The sequence below is a fragment of the Dipodomys spectabilis genome, unplaced genomic scaffold, assembly GCF_019054845.1.
Source record: "Dipodomys spectabilis isolate Male_0828 unplaced genomic scaffold, ASM1905484v1 ptg000190l, whole genome shotgun sequence".
NCBI classification, from domain to species: Eukaryota; Metazoa; Chordata; class Mammalia; order Rodentia; family Heteromyidae; genus Dipodomys; species Dipodomys spectabilis.
In genome coordinates this window covers 6,749,125-6,764,694 of record NW_024870867.1, presented here as the reverse complement: position 1 = coordinate 6,764,694, position 15,570 = coordinate 6,749,125, and the positions used below count along the sequence as shown (strand labels likewise).

At 40.6% G+C, this 15,570-nt stretch overlaps 1 protein-coding gene across 1 annotated transcript in view; it reads right to left on the bottom strand.

Moving 5' to 3' along the window:
* Positions 1 to 446: 446 nt before the first annotated feature.
* Abcb5 (ATP binding cassette subfamily B member 5) overlaps positions 447 to 15,570 on the bottom strand; it is a 78,684-nt gene continuing 63,560 nt past the window's right edge. The window contains exons 22-27 of the mRNA XM_042695830.1: positions 15,024 to 15,164; positions 11,936 to 12,092; positions 9,157 to 9,354; positions 6,497 to 6,703; positions 2,288 to 2,434; positions 447 to 644 (exon numbers count right to left, since the gene is read on the bottom strand). Coding sequence (XP_042551764.1) covers positions 447 to 644; positions 2,288 to 2,434; positions 6,497 to 6,703; positions 9,157 to 9,354; positions 11,936 to 12,092; positions 15,024 to 15,164 — 1,048 coding nt within the window. The remainder of the gene's footprint in view (positions 645 to 2,287; positions 2,435 to 6,496; positions 6,704 to 9,156; positions 9,355 to 11,935; positions 12,093 to 15,023; positions 15,165 to 15,570) is intronic.

Sequence of the window (15,570 nt, the reverse complement as noted above, 5' to 3'; positions counted from 1 at the left end):
TAGAGAGTGGAATGAGCACACAGTGTGCTGACCGGCCCCAGAGTACTACATTGAACATTCCAGCCCTCCTCTCTGCCATGCCACAGGCCCAGCTACGTCTTGCTTTCTGCTAAAGCGTTTCAGCTCACTGCACTGGGTAATGTACCCCCTTGAGCACATATTTCTAATTTTATAGCAGAAGTTGATGGGGAAACACATTTGCTGTGCATCAAACTGATTTACAAGCCAAATACGTTAGGACACATAAAATGAAGGATACAGGCATTATCTCGCTTGTGTGAATCTAGCAAAGTTTTTGTTTCCTTTTAAGAATCTGTGTGGACAGAACATGTCTGCCCTTGAGCAGCATGATTCTAAGTATAGATACGTGTAGTAAAATAGATCAAAGTGGCCAAAGAATTACTAAGTGTTCTGTCTTTGCACGAAAGCCGTGTGAACTCAGAGTGTCAGCGCACTGACTGTGCATTTACTAATTTGAAATACATATCACGATTTCTTAGTAGCTCCTGGTGAGTTCCCTGTTCTTTTATTTTTCCATTGTGCATAACCACGATGAGATCGGCATTCTGTATGGTAGAGAGTCTGTGAGCCACCACTAGGCACGTCCTCCCTTTCCTGGCTTTATCAAGAGCCTGCTGAACCACCTGGAAGAGAAAAGGAGCCCATGATGTCCAGACTGGGTTAGATGTGAAGAGGCCTGCCTAAATCAAGTCAGTTCGGGTAATCTAATAACATTCTCAGCTTATTCACAGAGAAATTGTCTTACTCTGTAAAAAAATGTTCACCCTACTCAACAGAAACCTAGAAAAGTCATTCTAGATATGGTAAGACATTCAGTTAGAGAAGCACTTGTGACAATAAATAAAAATGAAAAGCACGTAACTGACAGATGAAGATTGTGGTTCTAAAACAGCCTGGGCAGAAAAATCTAGATTCTTATCTCCAATTAATGAGCAAAAACCAGAAGTGGGATATGGCTCAAGTGGTAAAGTACCAGCCTTGAGCAAAAATACCAGCAAGAGTTTGAGGCCCTGAGTTCAAACCTCACAAATAGCAATGAGTGTGGCCTTTATGTCAGATACCCTCAGTTACAATATTATGAAGTTACTTAGTCTTTGTACACCTTAAAGTGCTGGTCTACACAATGGACATTCTATCAAAAAGAGTTGGTGTGAGAATTGAGATAAGATCATGTAATGACTTTGATAATTGTTAATGATGATTATTTATTTAACCAATGTTCATTTACTAAAGCGTGTCTCTTATAGCAAAGAGACTACTAGAGAAGGACATAGCAAAAGAAGTCATCAAAAAGAGTCCTTGGAGTTGGGTGCTGGTGGCTCGTGCCTGTAATCCTAGGTACTCAGGAGGCTGAGATCTGAGGATTGATTCAAAGCCAGCTGGGGCAGAAAGTCTGTGAGACTCTCCTATCTACTTAACCAACTCAAAACTGGGCATGAAGCTATAGCTCAAAGTGATGGAGCAAAAAGAGCTCAGGGACAGCACCCAGGTCTCGTGTCCAAGCCCTGTGACCCCCCTCCCCCCAAACAACAATAACAACAACAACAAAAAAAACCCAAGGGTCCTTGGAAGGAACATTGTCATATATTCCTTGGCTTTCTTGATTCCTGCACCAAGCACACTAAATCTTGAGAAGGTAGAATATTGCAGTACCGATTATGCTCTGTATGTGTAGAATTGCTTTATTAATTTGTTTGGCATCACTGAAATAATAATAAAATAGAGAAAAATTTTAGACTTTTTCCTTGACTAGAGAAACATTTCTAGAATTGAGCCTATTTTGATAATGAGACAAACACAAGTGAGAAAGTCTTTCTAGAAAATTTGATGCCCAATTTGTTCCCCTTCTTGCCACCAAATGACCTGTTCTGAAAGAAAGCTTTCCTTCCTTCCTTCCTTCCTTTTCTTGTGTCTAAACTGGGTTTTAAACTTAGGGCCTGGTTCCTGTCTCTAAGCTTTTTGTTCAAGGCTAACACTCTGCCACTTGAGCCATAGCTCTCTTTCTGGCTTTTTGGTTAATTGGAGATCGTAGTCTCATGGATTTTCCTTCCTGGGCTGATTTCTAATTGTAATCCTCAGATCTCAGCATCCAAAGTAGCTGGGATTATACCCATGGGCATTTAGCACAAAGCTTTCATTGGCATGGGTGACCCTATAACCACAATTCTTCCCAGACTTCCCCCACACCCCAACACTGACCTTGGTCTTCCATGATCCACCTGCTGCTATTTGGTTTTGCACTGGAGAGGAAAGAAGGAGGTGTTACCTTTTCATTCTCATTATCAAGAGCGGAAGTGGCCTCATCCAAGAGTAAAATTTTTGGCTTTCGGAGAAGAGCCCTTGCAATAGCCAGTCTTTGTTTCTGGCCGCCAGAAAGCTGTGCTCCTTTCAGTCCAACTTGGGTGTTGTATTTCTATTATGGAACATGCAATTAAGAAAGCGAGGCCTGGTTATTTAAATTAGCATGGTAATTGTAGATAAGAACCACTTAAATATTTCAGATTTTGCTACTCTTAAAAATTTGTGTCCCAACAAGGGCTGCAATCTATTCTTGGCCTTTGCTACAAATAAATGGCAATGAGCAGTAAACACTTCCATTTCATTTGCATGTTGAGTCTGATCCCACACCAAAGGCCTTTGCATTGTGCTTCCTTCCATAAGGGACTTTTTATTTTCAAATGAAATAAGCCCAAGGAAAAAACAAATAACAGGCAAGAAAAAGTTTCCAGTAAACACACATCCTTTTCCATTAAGTGATCTTACCATCTTTGTTCAGGTTAAGATAATTCAAAGTATTTTCAAAGCCAGGTGCCGGTGGCTCACACCTGTAATCCTAGCTACTCAGGAGGCTGAGATCTGAGGATCGTGGTTCGGAGCCAGCCTGGGCAGGAAAGTCGGTGAGACTCTTATCTACAATAAACTACTGGAAAACCAGAAGTGGCACTGTGGCTCAAGTGGTAGAGCATTTGCCTTGAGCTGAAGAGCTGAGGGACACAGTGCCCAGGCCCAGAGTTCAAGATGCATGGTTGACAAAAAAAAAAAAAAAGTAAATGTAGATACTGACATGGAGTTTGTGCTTCATAGATATTGACTGCTTTTTTGTCCAGTGCTGGTCTCAGAGCACAGTTACAGCACCATATGAAGCTGGGATCTTAGGTTTACATTACCATGCCTGGCTTTTAACTGAAATGAAGTCTTGCTAACTTTCTGCCTCTAAGGTGTTCTGGATCTCTATCTACTGAGTAGCTGTGATTACTGGACTGTGCCACAATGCTCACACCTAAACTCTCAGCTTCCTGAATAGTTAGGATTACAGGTGTGAGCCCTGACATCTGGTTTGATTTTGTTTTACTTTAGAAATGAATTTTAATTTTGGCACAAGATTTTCTCACAGTTTTTTTTAGGAAACAGTAATCTGAAGATGAATTAAAATTAAAATAAAAAACACTAAGGAACTGGGTTTTGCTTGATGGTTTTTAATTTCTAAGGAAGTAACATTTTAGTTCTCAAGGTCTATTGTGAAAAGAACAATAAATCTTTGGAATGTATAGTTTTGCATAAACTAGAGAAAAGGTGCAGTGAAAAGAAGGAAAAGGAAGAAATTTAAGAATACAAGTCAAGCAGTACAAAAATAACATGGTTAGCATTTTACCATCCTTAAACTAAAATAAACTATAAGGATGGTGCAGATAGCAATCTGACAAATCACCAACACAGTGAATAGCTTGGTTAAAAGAGAACTTGCTATTGAAAGACAATTACAAGGTCACAGTATTTATAAGAAATACAGTATCAGTCTAGTAGCGTTTGTACTGCAGGATCTTACTAGAGTGAGGCAAATTGGGTTCAAAGCCTGTTTCTATGTGTCACCATTGAGGACATGGTGAGGAGTGATGTAAATGTTAAGTCAGTATGGTAGCCTCTCCCAAAGAAAAGGGCTTAGATTAATTACATTGATTGTTCACTCTTTCCCTCCTTCCCTCCCTCCCTCCCTCCCTCCCTCCTTTTCTCCTCTCCTCCCTCTTCCCTTTCTCTTTCTCTTTCTCTTTCTTTCTCCCTTCCTTCCTTCCTTCCTTCCTCCCTCCCTCCCTCCCTCCCTCCCTCCCTGTTCCTTCCTTCCTTCCTTCCTTTTTCTTTCTTTCTGTATCAGGATTCAAATTTGAGACTTCAACCTTGCTGGCATTCTGCCACCTGAGCTATATCTGCAGTCTGGCTTTGGTTGGAGATAAGATTGGAGATAAGATATCTCAGATTATTTTTCTTCCCAATCTGCTTCAAAACACAATTCTCAGATTTTAGGCTCCTAAATAGCTAAGATTACAAGCATAGGCTAACAGTGCACAATTTGTATTTCTTTTTAAAAAGTGTTAGAAAATTATTACTAAAAAAAATCACAAAATAAACATTCGTTTCTAGAGCAGGTATTTTTATTTTTATTTTACATGTTTGTGTATGTAGCTATAAAAAGTCAGTGTGTGGGGCTGGGAAGGTGGCTCAGTGGTAGAGCGCTTCCTCACATGCACAAGCCCCTGGGTTCAGTTCCCCGTGGCACCACATAAGTAGAAAAAGCCGGAAGTGGCGATGTGGCTCAAGAGCTAGAGTGCTAGCTTTGAGCTGAAGAGCTGAGGGACAGCGCCCAGGCCCAGAGTTCAGGTGCCACAACCAACAACAACAAAAAAAGTCAGATGTTATAAACACTTAAAGTTACAATTACCCCGATCTGTGCATTGCTATGCTAAAGGCTGGTGTACAGTTCACACACAAATATATACACGCAAATATATATATAAAAAATATATATACATATATGTGTGTATATATATATGTGTGTATATATATATACACACACACACACACACACACACACACACACACACACACACATTTTTGTATCCCTGTAACAGCCACATCATAGAAATTTAGGAACTTACACATTAGTGGAGAGAGGAGACAATAAACAAGGAGATAAACACTCAGGAAAATTTCAGACTGTAACCATATCCTCAGGACAACATGACAGGGGATAGGGGAAGAAGTGTGGGATAGGGTGGGTGTCCAGGTTAGGCCTCAGCACAGGTGCCCTTTAAAAAGGCTTGAAAGATAAGGATCTGGCTGTGCAAAAATCCAGAGAAAAGGAGGCAAGGCAGAGCAGCCAAGGCAAATGTGCTGAGGTTGAGAACTAGTTGGCATGTTCATGAGGCAGAAAGAGATTAGCATGCTGCTGCAGGTAGTGCAGGGGAATCTGGAGCTGGAGAGGCAGCGGGCCAGAGCACAGGCCTCGACAGCCATGGAGGAGTCTTCTCGCTATTCTAAGTGCAGAAAAATATCCTGGAAGCAGCATAAGTTTTAAATGTCTTTTACATTTTCAATGATCTTGCTAGAGGTAGAAGAGTTATAAGGGGGAAGATCGGGAAGGCAACTATGTGCATGGCTACAGATGTGGACAAGAATAGGCTCAGGGTGGTGTGTGCACCAGGCAGAGTGCCGATGGAGAGAAGCTGAGTCTGGACATGAAAGTTAATCGAGTGTACTAAATACAAATGCAAGCCAGGCACATGTGGCTCATGCTAGTTAGCTACTGAGGAGGCTGAGATCTGAGGATTGTGGTTAGAGGCCAACCCAGGCAGACAAATCTGACTCTAATCTCTAATTCTCCAACCAAAAGCCATAAGTGGTAGGATACCAGCCTTGAGCAAAAAGCCAAGCAGAAGGACTGGGAAGGTGGCTCAGTGGTAGAGCGCTTGCCTTACATGCATGAGGCCCTGGGTTAGATTCTTTAGTACCACATAAGCAGAAAAAGCTGGAAGTGGCGCTGTGACTCAAGTGGTAGAGTGCTAGTTTTGAGCTGGAATGCTGAGGGACATTGTCCAGGCCCAGAGTTCAGGCCCCACAATGGACAAAAACAAAAAAAGCCAAGAAAGAGTGTGAGGCCCTGAGTTGAAGCCCCAGTACTGGCACAAACTAACGAACAATGCACCTTATTGGAAAAAATAGTCAAATGGAGATTTCATTTTTTTGCAATTAAGTTTATGTAAAATGCTGGCTATAAATAGATTGTATCCACTGGGTGCCAGTGGCTCAACTTGTAATGCTAGCTGCTCAGGAGGCTAAGATCTGAGGATCACAGTTCCAAGCCATTTCAGGCAGGAAATTCCATGAGAATCTTATCTCTTCTGGCAAAAAAGCCAGAAGTAGAGTTGTGGCTCAAGTGATAGAGTGCCAGTCTTGAGCAAAAAAAAAGCTAAGGAATGGCACACAGGCCCTGAGTTCAAGCTCTGGTACCAGTGTACCAGTACACACACACACACACACACCCCACATCATCATCATCATCATCATCATCATCATCATCATCATCATCATCATCATCATCATCATTTTTTCCAAGAAATACACAAAACAACCTCATAGGCTAAGTAAGTATTTAGGCTTACTTGGCAGAGTCACAATTCCAAAATTCCAGCTGTCTTCTTACCTCAGGGAGACCTTCAATGAAAGAGTGAATATTTGCTGCACTGGCAGCTTCTTTTATGTCATCTAAAGGCACAGCTCGGCTGTTGTCACCGTAGGCAATGTTTTCGGCGATGCTGCAGTTGAAGAGCACGGGCTCCTGAGAAACCGTGGCTATTTGGGAACGGAGCCATTGAACATTCAATTCTCTTACATCTACGCCGTCAAATAGCTGCCAGAAGCAGGATGAGAATGGTATGTTAAGATCTGACAACGGTATCATGTTACTGTTCACTGCCTTCAAACATACACAAATCATAAGAAGAAGGTTAGGAATTCAAGCTATTTCAAATTGCAAGTGTTACTCAAGGAAGGTTCATCAATCACGCTGTGTAGAAGCAAACAGCACATAATTCATTTGAAATGCCGACTCCGAACTTACCTGGCATTTCTAGAAATGGCAATATATTCCAGAGAGCTGCCAGAGTCTGGAATAAACTCTGGAGCTCTGTCCTGAATCTACATAGAAAAGATCAGTCTGTCCTAGAAGTGTAACAAGACCCTTTTTAAAGCCTGTGGGAGACTAGATGAAAACTGATATGGAAATACTAATGTGTCAGAGTTGTAGGGATTCACTTAATTTTTTTTCTCAAAAAAAATTTTTTTTATGGTACTGAGGATAGAACCCAGGGTCTTGAACATGCCACGTGAGGACTCTATTCTGAGTTACACTCCCAGCCCTACATGGGCATATGAAAATGTCCACCTTTTATTTGTTGAACATGCCGGTTGGATTGGGGATTCTCTAGGTACCAATGGAACAGGGTAAAACACTATTTCTGTAGTTTCTATTCTAGCAGATAGACGTAGGCAGTAAAGGCACTCAAAAACAAGCTCAGAAAAATAAAGTCCCTTGAAGACAAAGCAGTCAGGGAGTAATTGAGGCCATGACTGTCTCATGTGGGTGGAGGGCATGTGTTCAGGTTCTGTTAGCTATTGGAGGACTTCAAGGAGGGAATGTGCTAACCTCCAGGCAAATAGATGAATGTTGCCTAGATCACAGGATGATTGGATGATTCTGACTTACAAATACTAATTTATAGGAGAATGGGGATGAGTGTGATAATCTGTTATTTTTTGGGGACCTACAGGTTGTTTTTTAATAGGAAGGAAGCAGGATGAGAAATATTATTTGTATATGCATGAGAGAAAGAGAGAAAAAGGAAAGAGAGCAAGAGCAAGAGTTCAGAGAGAAAAGGGGAAAGAGAAGAGAATTCATGGGGAAAAAGGAAATGGAAATACAGAATACTTATATACATATATAAAGAATAGTTGGTTTAAGTGCCAGGTAAGAAAACAATCCTTGTGTTCAAAGGAGAAAGAGGTTATTATTATTATTATTTTGCCAGTCGTGGGCCTGAACTCTGGACCTGGGCACTGTCCCTCAGCTCTTTAGCTCAAGGCTAGTGCTCTACCACTTGAGCCACAGCATCACTTCCAGCTTTTTCTGCTTATGTGGTACTGAGGAATCGAACCCAGGACCTCATGCATGCAAGGCAAGCACTCTACCACTGAGCCACCTTCCCAGCCCCAGGTTACATGTTTTGAACATCAAGATGTGCAATTTAATACAACTGATTACAAAAACTCTTAATCATGAGTAAAGTGTCACCCCCTCCTCCCCTTGGCCACTCAGGGCCTTACACTCTCATTTGTGTTTTTCTTTCTGTCACTTTACCCCTTAAGCCACACCTTTACTTCCAGCTTTTAATTGGAGAATAAAAGTCTTTTTTTTTTTTTTGGGTCCGGTTGTGGGGCCTGAACTCTAGGCCTGGGCGCTGTCCCTCAGCTCTTCAGCTCAAAGCTAGCCCTCTACCACTTGAGCCACAGTGCCACTTCCGGCTTTTTTCTTTTTGCTTATGTGGTGCTGAGGAATCGAACCCATGGCCTCAGGCATGCAAGGCAAGCACTCTACCACTGAGCCACCTTCCCAGCACCGAGAGTAAAAGTCTTAAGGAGTTGTTTATCCAAGCTGGTTTTGAATGGAGATCCTCAGATCTCAGCTGGCCATCAACTACAGCTGAGGCCAGAACTGAGGAGGAGGAGGAAATCTTTCCTCTGTCTGAAAGCAGAACAGAATAAAGAGCCCTGATAAGGGTGTAGAGGACCTTCCCTACACCCATATTCTCAATAATTCAGTGGCTTTTAGGGTCTTACACTTCAAAATCCTGCTCATTATTTTTGTATTGGTCTACTTGTGTTTCTGGTTAAGAGTTTGGATAGAGGGTTTTTAAAATTTATTTTATTGTTTAAAAAATTTTTTTGCTGGTCTTGGGGCTTGAACTCTGTCTGATCCTGGGTAAAGTCCCTGAGCTTTTGTGCTCAAGGCTATCTCTCTATCACGTAAGCCACAGCTCCACATCTGGCTTTTTGTGGGTAATTGGAGATAAGAGTCTCATGGACTTTTCTGCCCAGGCTGGCTTCGAACTGATATCCTTTGATCTCAGCCACCTGAGTAGCTAGGATTATAGGCGTGAGCCACCAGTGCCTGGTGAATTTTGTTTTTGCTTTTTTTAATTTGTGCATTATTTGCTCTTCTGAAACCACCAAGGATGTTGAAGTCCTAGCAAATGTTTCAGAATGGTACCATTAACCAGAGACTGGGCACATCAAATAGCATCTCACCACAATTCCTCTCACGGGGTCATAAAATCTCTGCAGAAGCTGCACTGAGGTGCTTTTCCCACAGCCGCTGCTCCCAACAAATGCTACGGTCTTCCCTTTCTCAATGCAGAGGGACAAGCCACGCAGGATGAGGACATCTGGGCGACACGGGTAGAAGAAAGAGACTTCTCGGAACTCTAAGTTCCCTTCACAGGTGTGCTATGAAAGGAAGGTGATTGTGTTTAGCAGGGTGACTTAGGAAGTTTGTAACTCATAGAAGTATTTTCTAAAAATCCCCATTTTACTCTTAACTGCCACATTCATCTCTGTAGAGCTGTCTATTCAGTGTGCATTTTCATAATTTTTGTTAGTGTTTTATAGTCATATTTCTTGTCATCTTCACTGGGCTTTACCATGCCTCCCAGAAGGCAATACTCTCTTCCATTTGCCCACGCAGATTGGACCTATGCTGCCCATCTGCAGATTGGATGTTTGACTAGCTGCTCTGAATGAGTATATCTTTGTTTGTTTGTTTCCTTTTTAAATTGGTTTGCATTTTACAGATCTTTATGCTTCATCCAGAAGCACCTGGGTCCCCATAAAACTATATGCATACATGTTATTTTATAATTAATATACACTGTGGCCTGAATTGTGATTTATCTTTATTTTTCACTGACGATTATTGTGCAGTGACACTTACATAAAAGCTTAGTGTTTTGTCTGTGTCTTAATTTTCTTTGTGATTGATGATTCCTATCAACACCAAGGACATTAGAGAAAAAGCAAAACAAAACACCTTTCCAGAACTGCTACTACATGAAGATGAACTTTCCCTTTATATTTTTGGTTTACAAGATTTTTTTAGGGGGATACTTTTAAAATTATTGTTTGCCCCCAATGGTGTGTGTGTGTGTGTGTGTGTGTGTGTGTGTGTGTGTGTGTGTGTGTGTGTGTGTGTGGCTGAGGATCAAACCTAGGGCTTTAAGGTGGTGGGCAAGTGCTGTACCACTGAACCATATGATCATATACTTCCAAAAGCCATATCTTTAAGATACTAAATTCATCTCATAATTTTTGAAAGAAATAACAGTAGCAAGCTAGGCACTGGAGGCTCACGCCTATAATACTAGCTACTCAGGAGATTAAGATCTGAGGACTGAGGTTCAAAGCCAGCCCAGGCAGGAAATTAACCACCAAAAGTCAGAAACACTGAGCTGTAGCTCAGTGCTAACTTGGAGCACAAAAGCTCACGAACAATGCCCAAGTCCTGAGTTCAAGCTCCAGAACTGGCACCCCGCCCCCACACACTCCAAAAACAAAAGAACCATACTGCATCCTTTACTCTCCCACAGACAAATATGAAATCTTATTTTGACAGTGATGTATCTTTGGTAATTTTATGATATTTTCATTTGCTTTTAACAATGGACATTCCTTTCAATAGTTACACAGCTCTGCTGTATTATGTATTATTTTAAACTGTTATACATATATACATATGAACCTATTATCAAAATTCTAGAAATAGCATAGTTTAAAGGTAAACTTTAAATATATACTTAATGATGATTTCTACTTTAACATTTTAAATGTCTAGAGGGTTTTGGTGGTTGTTGTTGTTGGGTGTGGGCTTGAACTCAGGGCTTGGATGCTGTGCCTGAGCTGTTTTGCTCAAGGCTGGTGCTCTACCACTTTGAGACACAGTTCCAGTTCTGTTTTTTGCATGGTTAATTGGAGATAAGAGTTGCAAGGACTTATCTGTCCACACTGACTTTGAACCGTGATCCTTAGTTCTACCTCCTGAGTAGCTAGGATTACAGGCATGAGATACTGGAGCCTGGCTTAGAAAGTTTTAAAAATTAAGCAGGGTGCTGGTGGTTCACACCTGTAATCCTAGCTACTCAGGAGGCAGAACTGAGGATCACAGTTCAAAGCCAGCTTGGCAAGAAAGTCTGTGAGACTCTTACCTCCAATTAACCACCAGAAAACTGAAAGTGGTGCTGTGGCTCAAGTGGTAGAGCGCTCGCCTTGAACTGAAGAGCTCAGGGACAGTGCCCAGGCCTAGAGTTCAAGCCCCATGACTGACAAAAAGAAAAAGAAAAGAAAAAAAAGACAGTTTAAAAAATTAAATATATGCTTAATGTGTAGGTTATTGTTTAGAGGCTCATTTTGTCATTATTTAATTCTTCATTCTTTCTCATTAAATGTTCGTATTTTTTAAGAATTTGTGACAAATTGTGTGTCAATTTAATAAATATCATTCCTTTTTTTTCTTTGTCTGAAAATATATTGTCCACAAAAAAGTTTGAAGTCACATTATTTCTTTGTATCATATGAAAATATTTATCTAAGAATAAAACTTAAAACTGCTGCTATCTAATGTATTTCAGTATGCTAATTTTTTTTTCTTTTGGTCATGGGGCTTGAGCTCAGGGCCTGGGCACTGTCCCGGAGGGTTTTTTTTTTTTTTGCTCAAGCCTAGCACTCTACCGTTTTGAACCATAGCTTCACTTTCAGTTTTAGGTGGTTAATTGGAGATAAGAGTTTCATAGACTTTCCTGTCTGGGCAGACTTCAAACTGCAATGTTTACATCTCAGCTTCCTGAGTAGCTAGGAATATAGCTGTAGAGCCATGTGCACTCAGCAAAGCATGTGTTTTAATGTGAAATGTCTTAGCAATATGAAAGTCTTTCCTACAAACTTTCAGCTCCTTATATTATTGAGAGCTTTCTTTTGCAAGGCTAATAAATATTATTTTCCTTTAGTAAGTGAACACTTAAAGTAAATTTTTGCTTACTGTTTTTTTCCCTTTTTGACTGTAGCTGTCTATCGTTGGTTTCTTTTCCAACAAAGCAAATAGATGAGCAGCTCCGGATTTAGCTTTGGAATACTCAGGGGCCAGAACAAGTGTTTCTCCCATGGCCATGGCTCCATAGGCAATTGCAGTGAAAACTCTATTAAGAGAAAGTTTGGATCTTAAGCTCATTTAAAAACAGTACAACTCTGAAGTAAAGGAAAAAGTGATCCCAAGTGTATACTTTTGGCTGACATAGTGCCAGTGATGTTGAAGGGCCTGGTATTGGATATCTGGATGTAGAAAGGAAGAAAAAAGCTGGGCATTGGTGGCTCACACCTGTAATCCTACTACTCAAGAGGCTGAGATCTGAGGATTGGGGTTCAAAACCAGCTGGGGCAGGAAAGTCCGTGACCTCTTTTTTTTTTTTTTTTTTAAATTTTATTTTATTTTATTTGAGAACATACTGTACAGAGGGGTTACAATTACATGGGCAGGATAATGCATACATTTCTTACCAAGCATTGCAGCCTCCTCCTTTGTTTACCCTTCACCTCCCTTCCCAGCCTCCCCCCTCCCTCCCACCCAATCATACCACCCCCCCCCCCGACATTGTAATGCTGATTTTGACATGACATTTTGTACTTCTCATTGTTGCAACAGGCCCACCTGAATCCTTAAAAGACTTGTTTGTCCCCATCTCCTCCACATGTTATACTGACATCAAATATAGTGAAAGCGGGGGTTACACTGTGGGGGAGGGACATACAAAGCAACAAAGAAATAATCTTATAAATGCGTTAGAAACACATGCATGAAAGAAACAAAAACATTAAAATACATACTTGAGGTTTCGTTTTCCTAACATCACATTATCTGACTTTTTCCACTTGACTCATACCTATACTAGATATTGCAAATAAGGGAAACCATGGGACCTATGTTTCTTTGGGCCTGGCTTACTTCACTTAATATAATTTTTTCCAAGCCTTTCCATTTCCTAACAAATGGGGAAATGTCATTCTTTCTGATGGAGGCATAGAATTCCATTGTGTATATATACCACATCTTCTTGATCCATTCATCTACTGAGGGGCATCTGGGTTGGTTCCATGTCTTAGCTATGGTAAATAATGCTGCAATAAACATAGTTGTGCTGGTAGCTTTAGTGTGGCCTTGTTAGTCCGTGACCTCTTATCTCCAATTAACCACCAGAAAGCCAGAAGTGGTGCTGTGGCTCAAGTGGTAGAGTGCTAGCCTTGAGCTAAGAGTACCCAGGCCCAGAGTTCTAGCCCCATGACCACCACCACCAACCACCACCACCACCACCAACAACAACAACAAGGAGAGAAAGAAGGAAAGAAAGAAAGAAAGAAAGAAAGAAAGAAAGAAAGAAAGAAAGAAAAAAAAAGAGAAAAAGAAAGAAAGAGAAAAAGAAAAGAAAGGTAGAAAAAAATACCTGGAAACCGGGATTTTCGTCCTCCAAACTGGAGGCACATTTCTGGAAATGCCTGCACTCTCTAATTATGAAAATGACAGCCTAGGCTAAGCTAAGAGTAGCTCTTCTGCAATCAACTTTTGGAATTCAAGGTATTTCAGATTGGGAGCATCTACCTGTATTACATTAGAATCAAAGGAAAAGTGGCTCACTTAATGGGAATCTGGGATTCCAGATTTGCCTCTTATTAGTCTGACTAATTAGTCTACATGAAGCCCAAGGCTGTATACCATAGGTATGTTTTATAGGTTCACACAGGCAACACTGCATTATTTTAGAGGTTAGAACAAAGGAAAACAAGAACCATATATTCTGCTATTGAAATGGTCAGTACAGGATTCCATTTTACAAAAAAATATGTCTGGAGACAACTGCTAATGCTGTTTTCTGACAACCTGCTGAATTTTAGCTCAGATAAGGTCAGATTCAGAAATACTGGGCTGGTGAACTGGTGATTCTTGGATGTGTGCATGTGCCTGTGTGTGTATCTATGAATGTGGGTATATGTGAGTACTAGTGTTTGAACTCAGGGCCTCATGCTCTTGCTTTTTTTTTTTTTTTCTTTCTTCTTTTTTCTCAAGACAAGCACCCTACCACTTGAGCTGCAGCTGGTAGTCTTATGGTCTTTCCTGCCCATAGTGGCTTCCAAAGGCACTCCTCAGATTTCACCTTAAATAGCTAGGATTATAGGCATGAACCACCAGTACCTTGCTTAGGTTCTTTTCCTTACCACCACCACCTCCTCCTCTTCTTCCTTTTCCTTTTCCTCTTCCTCTTCTTCTGCTTCTGCTGCCTCTTTCTAGGGCTTGAACTCAGGGCCTAGGTACTGTCCCTGAGCCTCTTAGTGCTATACCACTTGAGCCACAGTGCCATTTCTGGCTTTTTCTGAGTAGTTTATTAGAGATTAATGACCCCTGTTTTCACTGCATTTGATTCTGGTGTCCTGAATCTTGTATACACATTTTTCTAATTTGGGAGGGGAAGGGAAATAACAAAATGCTGAAATAAGGATATAGGTTGATCCATTGTAACAATGAGATGTATAAGACACTATGTTAAAAACAAACTTTACAACTTTGGGGGTGGGGGTGGGGTGGGGAGGAGTTGGGGAGGTGGGAACGAAAGGGATGGTAGGGAAAAAATAAAGGAGGAGGTAACAACACTTGATAGGAAATATATTCATTATGTAACTGTAACCCCTCTGTACAGTATTTTTATAATTAAAAGAAAAAAAGAGTCTTACAGACTTTCCTGCCTAGTCTGGCTTCAAACCACAGTCCTCAGATCTCAGCCTCCTGAGTAGTGAAGGCTGGAGTTCTTATAACCACTAAATAATAACAAAAAATTAGCTTGACTTTTTTGTATTACTTTCTGTACATCAACATAGTCCATTGTAATCTATAAGCCTATAATATACACAACAATCAGTTGTCAATTAAGAATGAAACGAAATGTACATACAGATATAGACAAATGTTTCCAGCATGTCTTTCCTATGTGCATGATAAAAATGCTAATCGTGTGTTAAGTAGACATCTTGCTGACTAACACCCACAGGTCCCACTGGTGGTATTTCTGATTTGTACAACTTACATGAACATGCCCTCTGGAGTCATGCGCCCAGCTTGAACTAAGTAAACTCCAAATCGAAACCCAGCTGCATAGGCAAAATACACAAAGGCATGGCTGAAGGCATAGCAGCTTCCAATGATCTGGGCTTTCTTCAGGCTATTTCTGAAATGCACAATTTACCAAATGATGAGTCATGAGTTAGGTCAGGTCAACTTAATCAACTTCGAGGAATGAAGGTAGAAGATCTGAAACATTATAATTTAGAGAATATATATTTTCCTAAGGATTAAAGAGAGTGATTTTTTTTAAAAAAAGATTAAGAATTGTTATAGAGAAGATGGATGTTATGGTGACATTGTTTTCTATTGCTTAGTGTAACTAAGTTGCTTGTAGTGTTAAATAAATGGGCAAGGTTGTAAATGACTAGTTACTGTAAGAGTGATTTGGTTTAGAGGTATTTAGAAATATTCTAATTTTCTTTAATTTTTTCCTTGTCTGTCTCTAGTGTGAGTGTGAGTATATGTGTATATGTATGTGTGTGTATATGTATGTGTTTGTGTGAGTACTA